This window comes from Vigna radiata, chromosome 5 (genome assembly GCF_000741045.1).
Source record: "Vigna radiata var. radiata cultivar VC1973A chromosome 5, Vradiata_ver6, whole genome shotgun sequence".
Lineage (NCBI taxonomy): Eukaryota > Viridiplantae > Streptophyta > Magnoliopsida > Fabales > Fabaceae > Vigna > Vigna radiata.
The window spans coordinates 6,693,568-6,711,089 of NC_028355.1; the positions used below are offsets into that span (position 1 = coordinate 6,693,568).

At 33.0% G+C, this 17,522-nt stretch overlaps 1 protein-coding gene across 6 annotated transcripts; it reads left to right on the top strand.

The window, feature by feature from the left end:
* The first annotated feature begins 1,598 nt into the window (after positions 1-1,598).
* On the top strand, positions 1,599-16,087 carry LOC106762492 (protein MICRORCHIDIA 6). 6 transcript variants are annotated; one of them, XR_002667730.1, is made up of 21 exons: positions 1,615-1,834; positions 2,617-2,946; positions 3,131-3,205; positions 3,314-3,348; positions 3,607-3,685; positions 3,831-3,920; positions 3,997-4,072; positions 4,550-4,628; positions 4,760-4,888; positions 6,118-6,216; positions 6,313-6,414; positions 6,496-6,642; positions 9,403-9,501; positions 10,928-10,979; positions 11,089-11,200; positions 12,085-12,272; positions 12,349-12,458; positions 12,643-12,731; positions 12,950-12,998; positions 15,169-15,248; positions 15,434-15,478. XR_002667730.1 is itself a non-coding variant. In XM_022780549.1 (21 exons), exons 2-20 carry the CDS (start codon positions 2,625-2,627, stop codon positions 15,818-15,820), a joined length of 2,010 nt encoding a protein of 669 aa, XP_022636270.1. In that variant the 5' UTR covers positions 1,616-1,834; positions 2,617-2,624; the 3' UTR covers positions 15,821-15,828; positions 15,967-16,087. The 6 variants fall into 6 exon arrangements, 4 of the variants coding, with proteins under 4 accessions (XP_014501924.1, XP_022636271.1, XP_022636270.1 ...); XM_022780549.1 differs by lacking the exons at positions 12,643-12,731; positions 12,950-12,998 and adding exons at positions 15,728-15,828; positions 15,967-16,087 and having other exon boundaries at positions 1,616-1,834; positions 15,434-15,476; XM_014646438.2 differs by lacking the exons at positions 12,643-12,731; positions 12,950-12,998 and adding an exon at positions 15,728-16,087 and having other exon boundaries at positions 1,599-1,706; positions 15,434-15,476.
* The last annotated feature ends 1,435 nt before the right edge of the window (positions 16,088-17,522 follow it).

The following is a 17,522-nucleotide window of genomic DNA, read 5'->3' on the forward strand; positions in this document are numbered from 1 at the left end:
CTCCGTGTACCAATATACTCTTTTATAATTGTGTATCTCACCTTTTCAAACTCATTTTTTTTATTCTAAAAAACAAATATAAAAATAATAAAAATTATAAAATTAAAAATGAAAAATGATTTTTCTACATTTTTAAAGGTACGAGTACTAGTGTGATTGTTTGCATGGTCGTATTACTTAATATCTTTATTTTTCTAAATAACTAAATGACGTTTTAAAGGTATAAGTACTCGTGTGAGTGTTTTCGTCTCCCTAGTACTTAATACCTTTATTTTTCTCAACAATGTCAAAATTACCAAAAAAATACAAAATTTTCAAAAACTAAAAACACCAACATTTTTAATGACCAATCTTTTCACAAAGAACTATGTGATCCCTATTTCTCCATTCTAAATGGTGATACATAGGACCAAAGTCAATCCTTATTAGGTTCACTTTCCAAAAATCTAAAATAATTCATAATCATTTCCAAATAATTTTCAAATACTTTTTCCAAAATAAGAACTATGTGGTCCATGATTTTCCATTATGAAGAGATACATAAGAGGAAGACTAGTCCTTGTGGATTCACTTATAAAAATCAAATCAATTTCAAACAATGTTTCATAAAGAACAACGTGATCATACTTTCTCATTTTAAATAAAAATAATGGGAGTAAGGACAATCCTTGTCAAACCTAAAAAATCTATTTTTTTTCTTTATTTATTGAGTTTTAGGAAAAAATAAACACTTTTTAGAACCAACTCAACTTTAAATATATCATCCTTTAAATAACTTTTTTTTTATAATTTAATAATTATTTTACCAAATTTATCCCTTAAATAATTATTTTTTAAAATTACTGGTTTTATTTTAATATTTGACTTTTTTTTTTTAATTTAATCATTTTTAACTGAAATAATATATAAATACAACTGTTAAAATTATTTTTATTTATTTTTATAGTTTTGATAGTAATATTATTAAAAAAAATGGATACATGTTTGCAAGTATAAATAAAAAAAAGTAATTCTACTTACACTTATATGAATTATTTTAAATAACGGCTTGATAATTATATTTTATTTTACATATTTTACTACCGATTTAATTCTTGTCAATACTAATTATTTTATAAATTATATTAATTTTAAAATTTTATATTTATTTTTTATAATTAATTTTTAAGAATATATTTTTATAAATTAATAACATTTTTATTTTAACAAGTGAAAACATGCGTGTATATTTATATTTTTTTATGATAATAAAAAATAATAAAATTAAATATAGATAATTTTTTAATTTTATCTTAATTATTTGTCTTATAGGTTATTTTTATAATTAAAAATAATTAAATTTAAGAAATGATCAAATTGAAAAAAAAATATATTCAAAGAAACTGTTACTTAAAATTAAAAGATACATATGGACATCAAAAAGAAAAATTCACTATATATATATATATATATAAATATATAAAAGATATAAATAATAATTAGAATAATATATTTTTTTTTTTACTTTTTTATAATCATATCTTTAAAAGGGAGGTAGTATTTTTCACCAGTGTAAATTAAAAATTGAATACCATAAAAAAAAGTGAAGTGTTTGTTAATGATGACCTATTAAAAAGATGTTGGAATCAGATGCACCTGCGAACGCGGGAGAGAGACTTAAGAGCAAAACAAAATCACCAAAAAGGAAATCGGAGTCGGAGAGAGAGGTTAGTCACCTGAATCTTGCGGCGGCCCAACACCGCCACTTCTTTTTCCCTCTCTTTTCTTCTCATACCATTCCTTTCAATAACGATTTCTGTAATCGTTACGCATTCCACCACTTTTTCTATTTCTGATAAGCATTTCCGTGCCTTCTTTCATCAAAACGAAAAACCCTAACTCTTAACCACTATATTCTCTTTCTTCTATACTTAATTCCTGCAACGAGTTCGTGATTTTGTTCGCCGCTTCCCCGTTTCGTTTTCGTTCCATTTTCCGATAATGTGTTTCAGTTTCTTACTGTTGTTGTCTACTCGTTTTCCTTTGGGAAGTAATTTTCTGTTTTCTTAGTTTGGTTTCTTTGACTACGCTTTCTCTCCTTAAAGTTCAAGTTACAACTGAAGCTAAACCTAAATGAAAATATGTTATGGGTTTTATAAACGTATTGTCATGCTATGCCTAGAGATATAAGATGGTCATGATTGGTATAATGAGTTTAATTCTCAACGGGTTTTTGGGGGCGAAACGAATGATGTTAAATTTTGCGTCTACTAATCATGCCGGTTAATCAAAATTTTAGGTCCAGTCAACTGATGTGCATTCTATTCCTATGTAAAATTTTAATGAATGCAAGTGTTGTAATTTGATTTCCATGTAAACGTATTCTCTCATGCTTGTTTTAAGAGATATATGCCTCCCTACCCTGCTATTTGTGGATTATACCTTAGGTTCAAAATTTAGCTCAGTGACATTATTCCTTTTCAACTTTAAGCTGTTTCTAAAGTTGTATTGAATGCAATGTTAGCATTCTAATAATTTTTTAGTTACTTGTTTAATCTGCCGGCTCATTTTAGTTACTTTGTTACATTATTGTTTTGTCATCTTAACCTGCTTTCTTATAATTTACTGTGATTATAGGGATAAATATGGGCCCTACAGAAATTGTGGATTTATCCAGTGATGATGAAAGTGAAACAGTTTGTTTGAAAGCTGTTAAGTTGGAGGGAGATTTTGTTACGGATAAGAGATATCAAAGTCATACTACTCGACAAGATTCTGAAGAAAATCTAAGTTCTACTGGTCCAAGTACAGGTCATAGTAACTCCAGTGTATTGGAGCAGGGACCATCACCAGTTGATGACACAGGCATTTCTTATGTGTCACCCATTGGTGCAGCACCCTTGTGCAGGCAGTTTTGGAAAGCTGGAAACTATGATGATAGGATTGGTTCTAAAGTTACAGTCCAAAGTAATCCAATATATTTTTTTGGTCAGATTAGTATTTGTTTATAATTTGGTTCTATGGATGCAACTCCTCTACTCATTGTTCTGTGTACAAATACATATAAATACATCTTTAATTGTTGATAATTTTTCTTCCTGCCTGACTTACATGGGGTTCTTATCCCTTTGTTATGCTTTTTGGGTTGCAGATGCTAAAAGTTATCTACACGTGCACCCCATGTTCCTTCACTCAAATGCAACTTCCCATAAGTGGGCATTTGGTGGTATGTTCTTACCATCTTTATAGACTCTTATTATGACCATTTTAATTGACCACCTTTGGTGATATTTTTCCAGGATCTGATCTTTTTATTTTTTTTTTCTGTTTGCAGCCGTAGCGGAGCTTCTTGATAATGCAGTTGATGAGGTTATTATTCTTGATGTTTGAACTATTGAACTGCATGCTATTTTAAATGTCATTACCTGTCATTTTCTTTTGTCATCTGCAGTGTACTAAGCTAGTCTATGCCTGGTGATAGTACATTACCTGTACTTGTAAACATAAATGTTTGTTGCTGTTATTGTTTTACGCCTTTTCCATCTTTTAAGCCATCAATACATATTTTTATTTGATTTTTGTTCCTATTTTTTTTTTTTGCATTGTGAACATTTGTTCTTAGGATAGATCCAAAGTGGGGCTACCTTTGTCATTGTAGATAAAACTTCAAACCCAAGGGATGGGAGTCCAGCATTGTTGATTCAAGGTATATTTCTTTTGGAATTCTTTGTATAGGAACATATTTTTTGAATCTTTATTGTGGCTTTAAACTTGTAGCCTGAATATTTCATATTCACACCGGATACATTGATTCTAATTGTTTTTATTTGATCCTAACACTTGGAAATTAGATGATGGTGGTGGAATGGATCCAGAGGCGATGCGTCGTTGCATGAGTTTTGGATTTTCAGATAAGAAGTCACAGTTTGCTATTGGACGGTGTACGGATTTTGACTTATTTTTCTGCTATTGTTTTCATATTCCCTTTCATATTTATTTTTCAATTGGGTCTTTTAGATGGAAATGGCTTCAAGACCAGTACTATGAGGCTTGGTGCAGATGCCATAGTCTTCAGTTGCCATCTAAATAATAGGTATGCATCTACTAGTGAATGTAACAGTACCCTAAAGATGGTGAAGGCAATGTGTTGCCTGCTGTATTTGCTGTCACCTTATTATGTTGAAGAAAGGACAAGTATTATTATTGATTATTTATATTTTGAAGTCAATACCCACTCAGATTTATTTGTTCATGTAATTTTTTTAACTAATTATTGTTTATAAAAAAAATGAATAAATTCGCCTTTATTTTCCTTTCCTTTTTATAACCTCAGAGAAATGTGAAGATATAAGGTTTTTGAAAAATTGAAATAATCTGCTTTCTAGTGTTAATTCGTTCTATTTACGCTCATTATTATTGATCTTTAGCGGATACCCCTTTTCCTTTTTGACTAATTGCTGCACTTAATTTCTTGGCTGGAAGATAGGGAGACTTTTCAGCAGGCTAACAATGTATGAGGTTAGAGGGGGAACAAATTATTATTTTTTCTTACTGTTTCTGTCCTGAACAGGATTTTGACTCAAAGCATTGGACTTCTGTCATATACGTATTTGACACAGACACAGCTTGACAGAATTGTAGTGCCCATGGTAAGTGGTATTTTTCATTTTTAACTAGTTGGAGGTTTTGGTACCTCTACATCCATCTCCTGATAAATTTCTATGGTAAAAGCTTCTCTTAGTTTCAATTTACTCTACTAACTCATCTTTTTCAATTTCAGGTGAATTATGAATTTGATACATCCACTGGATCATTGAAAGTATTAAATGGAAATGAGCATTTTATGTCTAATTTATCCTTGCTGTTGCGCTGGTCACCATATTCATTAGAGGCAGATCTGCTGAAACAAGTTAGTTTCTACATTTTCCCTTTCACATTGATAATTGTCTAATTTCAGAGTGATTTGTTTTGTAATTTGTGTTGTTTCTACGAGAATGATCTCTTTGAATGTGGCTCAACTTTATACACCCTTTTGGACTAGTATTTACATGCAATGTAGATAGTTACACCATTAGGTTGATAAGAGCCCACCAAATTTAGAAGGTTATTAGGGCTCAAAGTGATGATTTTCTCTTCATCCGTGAAGAGTACATGTGGACAATGGGTGATGAACAGCACCACATCGACAGTATGTGATGAATGTAACCACAAATGCATGATAAATTGTGTCACAATGAACAATCACTATATATTAAGCAATGAAAATCCAGCTCCCGAGATTGGGTGCTTTAATACTAAGTTGAAAGAAACAAAATTTGTATCTTAGTTGTATATGATGTACAATAATTAATATGGCTTTTTGAAATGTAAAATCCATGAAGAAAAAACGAAAAATAGGAAAAACAAATCTCTCATAATATCCTAAAGATAAACTATATGGTATCCTAAAGATAAACAACTATCTTATGATATCCAAAATATTAGTCAAAGTGAAAGAAAATTATTTGAATGTGCTGGAGTATCTTTACTACTCAACAAATGGATTTCTTTGTAACAAGAATGATCACGAAGATTGATAGGGATTCGGTTAAGAAAACCTTACCAGCTCTCACTCTCGCTTACTCTTCAATCAACAAGAAAGGAAAAAGAATGAGAAAGTATGTTCTGTATTCACAACAAGAATTCAAGGATACACTAACAGTAGGAGCTTAACCTCCTCCACCTGGTGCCAGGACCGGTTTACACACTCAAAAGTCATTAACTACCTCCCCAAAACAGTTAAAGGTCCTTATAAAGGGCCTTTCCCGCCCCCACTTAACTGTTTACAGTTTAAGTATTCTGTTTCCCCTTTTTCCTTTCATAAACTCTCCACATCCTAACAAAGATGCTAAATATCAATTACTAGTATTAAGGGAACAATTAAAACAACAAAACTCCCTAAGCTACATTGAAGTATGCTATTCATTAACTGAACGAACTACTTGAAGGATAATAAATATTAAATGTTCCTATTTCCATTTGTTCAACACATCACATGATTTTTACGACAATAATGTACTAATGTGTTTCATGATATTGGTTGCTATCTTTATGTATTAGTAGCTTATTTTGACTAGAAAATTTTCATCTCTCTTGTAGTTTGATGATATTGGACCTCATGGTACTAAAATTATTATCTACAATTTGTGGTGCAATGATGATGGGAGTTTGGAGCTAGACTTTGATACAGATTCTAAGGTTGTATTTGTTATTTTATTGGTTTTATTTTTTCTTGCTTTATTCAGTTTTTATAATCTTGCTTTGTTGCTAATGAGGGGTAATTCTTATATGCAGGATATTCGTATTGCAGGGGATATCAAGCGTATTGATACACTTAAAGCCTGGAAGAGTATAAATGAGAATCACATAGCTAATCGGTTTCGTTACTCATTACATGTATGCTTGATTTAGCAAATTATGGTGTAGTGGAAATTTAAGGTTGAATTTTCTTGATTCTAATATTCTCATGTTGCCCAGGTATATTTGTCCATATTGTACTTGAAGATCCCAGAACCTTTTCAAATTATATTGCGAGGGCAAGTTGTGAAGCTGCACAACATTGCTGATGATCTTAAATATCCTCAATTTGTTAAATATGCACCAGCTATTGGTGGATCTGCAACGGTTATTGCCTAACTTTCAGAATATTTTTAATTATACGTATTTGAGTATATACATTACTTGACTATATCTCCTTTTTTGTTTAGGATCAGTTAAAACTCTTAATTTGTTATTGTTTATTAGCTTACCTAAACTTTGTTAGTTACAATTTGTTATCCTTACTCTAGTTAGTTTCTCTGCTATAGTTAGTTTACTAGCATAGTTTGCTCATCTCTATATAATTATAAATAGTTGAAGCTTTGGTAGTAAAGTCAATTTCTTTGCCTGCTATGTAAATTCTATTATGGTATGCAGATCCATATCTCTAAACATTGACTAGATTTTTTCTCTTCCTCCACCTCTGCTCCTCAAACATTAATTTTGGCAACTAGTTTTTCTCACTCAATCATGAAAAGCTTGATTTCAAAATCCGATAAATAAAGGTTGAATCTATTATTAAGGGATAAAATTTTCCTCTTCTCCTTGTTAATCCTTAAATTCCTAAGAACTGTCAATTGAGGATTGTGATCCCAATTGCGTGACTGCTGAGTATTTTGTCTGGAAACATAATTAATTTCTCTCGCTCCAATCTCCATGTCACAAGAAATGCTCGCTTGTTCTATAGGAGGCAAATCAACGTGGCAACTTTGGGATGAGATTCCATTCACATAGTAATTTGAAAGCTTGCCAATGATACAACTCGTGATAACTGCTCTGTTTCTGAACATCTTCTCCACATTCAAGTGCTGGTTGATGTGTTAACCACTAACAATGATTGTTGTTTTTGCCAAAGAGCAACTTGATATTATCATTGAAGGATTAATCAATAGCAAATTTCTTCCATTCACAATTGATGACGGGAGATTCTCCTTTTACATGAAGTGTGATTTAAAAAGTTTGATCTAGTTAGAGTCTAGATTCTTGGTAAAGACAAAATTCCAAGAATAAATGAATTAGTAGCTATGGTCAAAAGTGAAGAAAGCAGAAGGGGAATAATGTTGGAAACCCCAACCATGGAAAAAAGGAGCCACCTAGTATTTATTGGGGATCCCATAATCGTGACAAGGAGTGGGGAAAAAAAGGAGACAACACCAGAAAGGGAGGACCAGCTCACATAGGTGCTGCAACAGATGAAGAAAACATAGGAGTTATTCAACTTAACCAGTATGAAGTTGAAGTACAGCAGATGAGGTCATTCCTCAAAAAGATGGATACAAGTCACCAGATAGTTTTTCCCTGACATTTAGGTATGCTTGGTGAGTTTTCTTCTTTTGGACTTAATGCCTCAGATAACCATAACCCATATTGGATAATAGATTATGGGGCTATCGACCACATGACACCCCTACCTAAACATTTCTCAACTTACACCCATTGCCCTAGTAACAAGAAAATATCCACAACTGATGGTTCTCTGGTGGATCTCTGGTGACTGCAGTAGATCAAGGAGAAGTCCAAATAAGCCCATCCATAACCTTAAAAGTGTCCATCATATTCCTAAATTTGTGTCAGTTTGATTTTCATAAAAGAACTCATACAAGATCTATCATGTAATGTTATTTTTTATGACAATGTTTGTATTCTACAGAACACAGGGTGGACAATGGGATTTGTTAGAGAATGGAATAGCTTGTATTACTTGGACCATCCAAATCTGCCACTAGAACTGGAAAACAACACCTCTTTTTTCTTTGATTCAATAAAGATCAACAGGAATAAGGCCTTCCTACATCATTGCTGCCTTGGACATCTTTCCTTTAGGGTCATAAAATCATTATTCCCTTCCCTTTTTAGCAAGTTAGATGTTGCAAGTCTCAATTGTGAAATGTGTGAGCTTGCTAAGCACAAACATGTTCCTTTTCTAGTTAGTAATAATACAAGCACTTTTCCCTTCTATTTAATTCATACTAACGTGTTGGGTCCCTCGACTGTCCCAAATGTTTTTGGTGCCGCTTGGTTTCTTACCTATATAGATAGTGTACTTGTATCACATGGGTTTTCTTACTAAATCAAAAATCCGAAGTCAGCTATGTGGTTCAACACTTTTTCTCCATGATAAAAAATCAGTTTAGTGTTAGCATTAAGAGGATCAGATCCGATAATCCAAAGGTTACTTTAATCATGGACTTATTTCCTCTTGTCAAAAAGAAGGTGTCATTCATGAGTCCTCCTGTGTCAAAACATCTCAAGGCGTTAGTCCACAACTAAGGCCATCCCCATCATCTTCGAACACAAACCACTCAAACTCACCAATGCAAACACACCCAATGCAAAGTCATTCCAATTATGGCATAATACTACCTATAATTCACCCTACTCTTTTCATTAGTATGCAGTCATAATCTATATAAACAAGAACTCTCTCATCCTACTAGGAATGAAGCCTTGAGGTTTAAGATTAGGGCTCCACTCTATGATACTTGGTCCTTCATTTCTCTTTGATAAGATTACAAATTCATTGGATGCAAATAGTTTTTCAAGTCAAAGAGAATCTATGGGTTTTTGTGGTTAAGGGGTTTTATCAACAATTTTGTAATGGCTACAATGCAACTTTTTCTCTAGTCACCAAACATGTTTGTTTAATTTTCTCCCATGTTACATGTCAATGGTTTCTTAAGAAAAATGAATTATGTAATGCCTTTCTCAATCATGATTTGTTTGACAAATCCTTTCACTAGGATGTATGTGGAAAGCACACCCAACAAGCCTAGTTTGACAAAATGTTCTACTAATTGTATTTCCTTATACTTTGTTTAAGTATTGTTATTTGGATTATTTTTGTAGGGAACAGCTTTGACAGTCACAACAATCGGATTTCTTAAGGAAGCTCCTCAAGTCAATATCCATGGTTTTAATGTATATCACAAAAATCGGCTTATACTGGTAATTTTAACCTAAAATATTCTAATATATATTAAGTGTGTATGCTTATATATGTTTGTGATTGATTAATTGGTAAATTCTTTATAAACTTTAGTATGATTGGGTAAAATTTTATGTTTCGTGTAAAGCATATGCTTTTCCTTTCTAGGGTTGGGAGGGAAGAGAGAAGGGGTCTTGGATTCAAGCTTGTATATATTTGCTATTTACCTTGTTTGTTGTGTTGTGTTTGGGGGGAGTTCCCTAAACATGCTTGAAAATGACAACAATGATTATAAGTTTCTTTACGAGGAAGTTAAAGGTGAGTGGAAATAGGTGAAAAACAAAAGTGGAAGTTAAAAATGTTTGGTCGTTTCAAAATTGTTATTCAAAACGACCAAACATGTCAGAACACTGGCAAGGGAGCTTAAAGGGAAGAAGGGCCAGCAAGTGCTGAGCAAAGAAATCTGGATGTTGGAGGGACACAATGCCACTGATGGAATAAACTCTTGAACACAAAAGTAAATGGAAGATTGTGCTGTGTCTGTCAAAGCTAAATTTTGCTAGTTAATGTTTGGTTTAAATTTAAAGCCACAACAAGAGAAAAATGTAGTATTAGCAAATGAATATGTTAAAAGAATGTGTGGCTATACAAGAAAGAGTAAGGATACAAATATTATGATATAATAATATCTATCGAGAAAAAAAAATATCAAAATCAGTTAAGTTAGTTTGGACACATGAAGAAAAGGTTACTAGAGTGTAGGCAGACACTAGTATGGAGATTCTGGAGGCAATAGACTTATATATATGGATAGAGAGCCCATGAAGGATACAATAGCCATTTGTTTAAGGGATTTCATGCTGAATAATAATATCCTTGAGGACTTAGTTTTCAACACAAGTTTAGCGGCATTGTGTGACCCCATGTAGCCAATCTCACTTAGAGGGAGAACGCTATTCTTGGCATCGTCATATGTTTTACTTTTCCAAAGGATTCCTGGACCAATTTTGTTAGCAATCCAGAATTGAAAAGAGAAAGAAGAGTAATATTCTTTGTTGTATAGATTGAAAAGAACACAAAAAATAGGAGAACACTCTCTCCTCCAAGGGTTTCCCTTTCACAAAGAGCTAAAGCTCAATCTACAAAATTATCCCCCAAAAGTCCCCTGCATACCAGGACCCCCCCAACTATATAAAGGAAACCTCACTTACCCTAACAACCTAACTCACAACTACCTCTTACCTCTTAATCTGTTTCCTCACATTATATCCTATCATATTCATAGTTTCCCCTTTTCTCATTTTGAATACATTCTGCTAAAAATATTGTAAAATAATAGTATTTAGACATTTTAACTCATTCTGTTTATTTTGCTTTAACATGGATTTATCATTTTGTATTTTGTTTTTACTCTCTAATACTGTTGTTACCCTTTCCATATACTAGCCATTTTGGCAGGTTGTAAGCTATTCAGACAGTAGAGGTAGAGGAGTTGTTGGTGAGTAATACTTTACTACTCACTTTCAAGTTTTATCTGATGTTTAGAGACGTACTGCATCTGCAGTATATGGGTTCCTATTATGTTAATTAATCTCTGGTAATTTCAGGTATCCTGCAGGCAGATTTTATTGAGCCAACACATAACAAACAAGATTTTGAAAGAACTTCCCTGTTTCAAAAGCTTGAGGTGCGATTGAAGCAGATGACATGGGAATACTGGTATAGTGTTTTGTAGTGATCTCTAGTCTTACTTGTCCTGCTCTACTTTGAAACATTCCAAGCGTTTGGTTTGTGTAATTTAAGTTGTGTGCCAACCAATACACATGTATGTTTAAATATTTTTTTTGAAGTATTTAAGAATTAATATCTAAGAGGGCGAGTCCTGGTGCAACAGTAAAGTCGCACCTTGGCACTGGTTGGTTGTTTGAATTCGGAAACTACCTCTTTGCCAGGAGTGACAAAATGGGTTGAAACCATAAAATATGCCATGCATTGTTATGTTGTTCAACCCACAACATGCCCTGCCAACCCTGGTCTGCCAGTCCACCTTCTTTAAGAAAATGAAAATTTTATTATGTTTAGGCTTAGGATTCTTGCTTTGTATTTTTTTTTTAATTTTTTAGTACTTTTAGGAAATCAAAAGCATGTTTGTTATTGTTACTTTGTTTTGTAGACTCAATTTCTCTGGGCTAATAACAAAATTTATATTTAAATAGGATTTAGGCTTAGTTTTTGATATACTGTTGGTTTTTTAACTAAATTTGTCAAGTTGGAACTTTTTTTCCTACTTTTGATGGGCTCCTCCTCGGGCCATCCAACCCACCCTCCTATGTAGGGTGAGCCATAATTCCAGCCAGCCATTAGTTGTTGGGTAACGTGCCCTAACCAGTTTTTGGCATGCTGGTGGTGGCCAGGTTAAAATGGATTGGGCTAGCTTGTTTGGCCACCCATACTCTTTACATAAGCAAGGGTAAGACTGTGTGTACTACACTACTCTTCCTCTTCCATGCCTTTGCCCAAATGAAGAGCCTTCTGTCAGTGTGTTGTAGTTTAGTTTAGCATTAATATCTGACATGTCTAGTATTCTATTTAAAATTCTGCAGGGATACACATTGTACATTGTTTGGATACAAAGTAAAGAGGAAGATTAAACCTGGGATTATATCAATGCAAAAACCAGTGGTTGTAGAAAAACCAGTTGTATCGAACAAACGTTCCTCCTCTCTTTTCAATGCAGAAGCATACGGGAATTCCTTTCAGTGTTCCAAAAATCTGCAAAGATTGGAACAAGGTAACTGCTTTTCTGAGGAACAAAACCTTATAACATTAGCTTACCAACTTTATCTAGCTAATGTTTCTTCATTCAGGTTCTCAGAATAAGAGGAAGAACACACGTGAACTGGTAAACCTTCTGGATGCACAAAAGCTTGCGAGGACAAATATTGTAACCAGTGTTGGGTTTAATCAGAATAAACAGGTCGGCATTTGCTTCATCATTATGTTGAAATTTGTTAGTGAATATCATTTAGTAGCATATTTTCAATGGTATCATTTCTAATTTACTTAGGGAGTATGTAGGGTAACTCAAAACCATGATAATTGTCAAATTTGTTTCCATTATTGGTACACCTTAGCTACATTTTTTCCTGTCGTTATGTCAGAATTTGATAGGTACCCAGACTTTACAAGAGAACTCCAAGACAGATTCTTGGATGTTTAAGAAACCAAACAGCACTGTTCTACCAATGTGGTAAGAACAGGAACAATCCTGTACAATTTTCAAGGTCTTCTGAGAGGACCTGTCTCTCATAATTTTTCCCTTTACAAATTATTCCAAAACTGCTTGCTCACCTCCTAATAAGACTATTTATAATAGTCTGTTACAGTTATGTAATTACAACTGTACTAACTATCTTCTTTTTTCCTTTTGTAAACTGTATCAAATCTATCAATACCTCTTCCTTGAAGATTCACATTGTCCTCAAGGTGAAAGTCTGGAAATTCTTTATGAATGCAGGTAGCGGATTCCGAACTATTCTCAATATCTAAAAGATGTTTCCATTTGATAAGAACTTCTAAGTCACTTGAGTTGTCTTTCTAGTATCTAGCAGTTGTTTTGGATGTACTTCTAGAATATAGTCTTCAGTAAGTGGAGGAGCCATGGGCTGGGTAGATGTGGCTGGCTGCCCTCCCTGGTGACTAGTGATGCTACTTGTTATGTCTAGGGTCTCCCTTTTTGCTGTAGCTCTGATTTTTTCCTCAACCATCTAAGCCTTCATCATCAACTAAAGAAGATTTCTGGGTTCATACAACTTGACCTCAACCTTGATATCCTTCTTCAACCCATTCAAGAAAATGCCTACCAAATAATCCTGTTGAATCCTCTTCAAGAACCCAACATAATGTTCAAATTGCTCAAAATGTTGCACTAGACCCCTTTGTCACAAGTTAATCAGAATTTCAAAGGGGTTTTGCAGCATTGTTGGTTGAAACCTGTGGACAACAGCCACCTTGAATGCCTACCACGAAGGATTTGGGTTTTGCACCACTGAAAACAATTCAAGGCTTTCCCTTCCAAAGCAACCATGACAGCCGGCATTCTTTCTTTCTCACTGACTTCCTTTAATCGAAAATACCTTTCTAATCTATCAGTCCATCCATAGGCCTCCTCTCGTGCAAAGATAGGGATGTCTGATTTTCCCCATTTTGAGGAGGGCACTACCGATCTTTTCTCCTCATTCTCTCTGCTGCCCTCATTGCCTCCATTTGGACCGAATCCTCATTGGTCTGTTTCGTTGTTGAACACGGTTTCTCCTCCACCACTGTAAGCCCCTGAATCATGTCTTCCAAAGGTTGGAACCTCCTATGATACTCGTTATCCTGTTCTTGCACCATCTTTTCAAGCCCATCCAATCTTTATTCCATTCTTGTATTCACCATGCTCCCAACAGTTACCACAGGATCAGAAAAGATGCTCTGAATACCAATTGATAGGTACCCAGACTTTACAGGAAAACTCCAAGACAGATTCTTGAATGTTTATTAAGAAACCAAACAGCACTGTTCTACTAATGTGGTAAGAACAGGAACAACCCTGTACAATTTTCAAGGTCTTTCGAGAGGACCTGTCTCTCCTAACTTTTCCCTTTACAATCAAAACCGCCTGCACAGCTCCTAATAAGACTCTATTTATATTAGTATGTTACAGTTATGTAATTACATATGTACTAACTACCTCCTAACAAGACTATTTGTTAGGTATCCGGATTTGGAACCTAACAAGAACACACTCAGAAGATAGAAACAGTAATGGAAGAATGGGTTTTCTATATTATTCACAGTAAAAGAATTCCTCTTTACAAAGAATGGGTTAGGAGCATAATCTCCCTCTTCTGGCCAAAGTCCAGACTTATAATGAATTCACTCAATAACCCCCCTGTACAAAACCCACTCTCTATTTATAAAGTTTCTCTTCCCCTTCTCACTAACTAACTAACTGTCAAATAACCTATCACCCTATATCCTATCAACTTGCATATGGAACTTTTGATACAATTGTTAGAAAAGGAGATGTTATGATAAACCAAAATCTAATTTTGAAGGATGTTTTGCATGTGCCCAAATTATTTTTCAATTTGATTTCTATTCACTAGCTTACAATGGATTTACACTGTTTAGTGTTTTTTACTCCTACAACCTGCCAATTTCTGGATTAGAGAACAAGTAAAGATGATTGGACTTGCTAAAGAAGACAATGGGCTCTACCTTCTAGAGGATGCTAACAGAATGCGTAGCACTAAATTTCTGTCTTTGCTGTCTGAAATGTTTCTTAATTTATTTCAAAAAATTGACAAAAAAATCTTTCATTGTGATACTTGGGAATTTGGAAAGTAAAAGCGTGTTGATTTTTTCCCTAGTAATAAAAGAATAGTTGTTCCCTTTGCATTAATACTTAATGATGTGTGGAGACCCACTAGTATTCCTAACTAAGGGGGCGCTCGTTGGCTTGTCATATATTGATGATTGAACTGGAGTGTCATGGTTACTTATTATATCCAGTGTTTTTTGGAGAAACTCCTCATTTATTCATTGTAGTTATTTACTTGATTTCTTTGGACATCAGACTCTGCCACTATAAATATTTGAAAAGTTTTTTTTTGCCAACTTTACCCTTGCATTTTGTGTAGACCACTGCAACTCCAGCTGGCACGGTGGAAGACCAGAAGAATTTACATTTAATTCAACAAAATGAGCGACTGCGTGCGAAGTGAGTATATTTTTAATTGCAGTGACTTTGACGTGTTTTATTTTTATGAAATACTATTCAGCAAGTTGGACCGGTTTCAAATGTTGCTCACTTTGCTGGCAAACAGCAACTATGTGCAATTATATTCATTTTGATTCTACAAATATTTGCCGAACTTAGCTATGGCCTCCATCTTTTCCCTGCAGATGTCTAGAATTTGAAAAGACGGGAGAAGAACTTAATCTCAAGGTAATTTTTACAAAGTAATGTAGTTTGGTGTAATTGCATTGGCATAATAACTAGAGAGCGCGTTCTTATTTCTCTCTGGCTTTTTCTAATCTTTAAAAGCCAGACGTACAAAAGTATTTTTCTTGGACCATCCCCATCTAAATGTAAAAGAAAAGAAAAGAAAATATAAGCATAAATGGGTATTGAAAAAGTGTGGTTTGTTAAAATTAGATAGTCTGGTGCATATTGAGAGAATGATTATGATTGTACAGGTGGCGAATCTTAAAAGTAAAATAGAAGAAGCCAAAGATGAGTATAAACGGCTTTTGGCAGAAGCAAAGGCCCTGGACGTGAAAGAAGAGTAGTTGTGCAGGTGTAACTTTTTCTTTAATTCTTGGTTTGTAGAAATGTTGTATGTATAGGCTAATCAATCCTTTTTGAAGTCTGGGGCTCACTAGGTTTTTGAGGAATTGAAAAGGATTATAATAGGGTCTGAGTCTTTGTTTTTCAGGCTTCCTATTCCTGTATCATCATCATGTACATGAAAGTGAGCCACAGCAATCCCAACTTCCACCTCTTGTAAAGTACTTTTCAAACTTTAAATATAACCCATTCATCTTTTCTTTTCACCATTGGGAAAATAACACAAAAATATACCCTTTTACATAATAATTAAGATATAAGTCACACTCAGGCCTTGCAACATCATCTAAATTAAGAAATATTAATTATGTATCAAATCAAACCCAGTCATTAAATGACAAATTAATTTTTCAAAATTAATTATTTTAATAAATTTGAATCAGTGGAAGAAGTTTTCTAAAAATGCAAGACAACAAACTATTATTAAAACTATGTTGTTTGTGGTATTTGTTTTCTAATAAACACCACAATGTAACATCGCGAAATGATCTTTTTATTTAACAATAAAAGGGCAAAAGACTTACCGTATATTTTCTGTTTGTTCAATTTTTAAGAATATTTTTAAAATTAAACTTTTAAACATTAAATTATTAAATTGTAATAATTTTACTATTAATTAATAAATGATGTTAATTTTCTAATTATTTAATTAATAAAAATTCACGATGAATAATTAAAATTTAATTTCTAATTATTTAGTTATTGAATAATAAAATAAGTTAACTACTAAAGTTAATAAATAGTATTAATTTTACTAATTATTCAATCAGTAAGTATTTTTACTTAATTTATTTTAGTTAAAACTGTAAGCAATAAATAAATAATATAGTAAATGCTATTGAATATTTAATTAACATGAATGTAACGAAGATTAAATAATTTTAATATAATTATTTAAATATTTATTTGATAACTAAAACTTAAATAGTTACAAGAAGTACAATTTAACTTTTTAAAAGTAAATTAGAAAAAAAGTAAATGTTGCGTGAATTCACTTCTCCGAACCCGGTTCACAGCGCTACAGTATCTGTTAGAAAATGAAACATTAGGAAAAGCTTTTACTTCTGGAAATTTTTTATTGTTTAATAATAAAAAGATCTCGTGAAATCCACATATTTATTGTTAAATCTCTTATTATTTGCACATTATTTTTTCTTTTATTTCATTAGAAGTATAAATATATGATATTTCAATTGGATTGACAACTCATATTTTAATAATTGATAATAATATACATTTTTAAAAAATGATATTGAAAAATCGTACAAATATATGACAAGAACAGAATATCAATCAATAAAACATATTATTTGAAAAAGTTGGTAATACATAATAAACCTCCCTTTTTCTACTCATCCAAAATAAAAATTAAAAGGTGTATTTTCTTTTCCGTATGAAACCTGTTTTCATGTTCACTGTCTTCAAACTTACCCTTCTGAACACCAACCTGCCCGCTGCCCGCTGCCCGCTGCCCCTGCCCTTAACCTAAATTGTTTGCCCTAGAAGCACACTTGGTGCCTCTATAAAATCATCTCTTTCTTTCTCAATATTCTCCCACCTCTCTTTTCTTCTTTTGTAAGTCCATCTTCTTCTACTTTAACTTAATTGCATATTCTCCTTTTCACTTTTCTTTTCAAGTCGTGC

Excerpts from the sequence above, each read along its gene's own strand:
- LOC106762492 (XM_014646438.2), top strand. The coding sequence starts at position 2,625 with ATGGGCCCTACAGAAATTGTGGATTTATCCAGTGATGATGAAAGTGAA. Across the intron at positions 3,686-3,830 it reads TCCAGCATTGTTGATTCAAG|ATGATGGTGGTGGAATGGAT; the intron begins GTATATTTCTTT and ends CTTGGAAATTAG. Across the intron at positions 6,217-6,312 it reads ACTTTGATACAGATTCTAAG|GATATTCGTATTGCAGGGGA; the intron begins GTTGTATTTGTT and ends TCTTATATGCAG.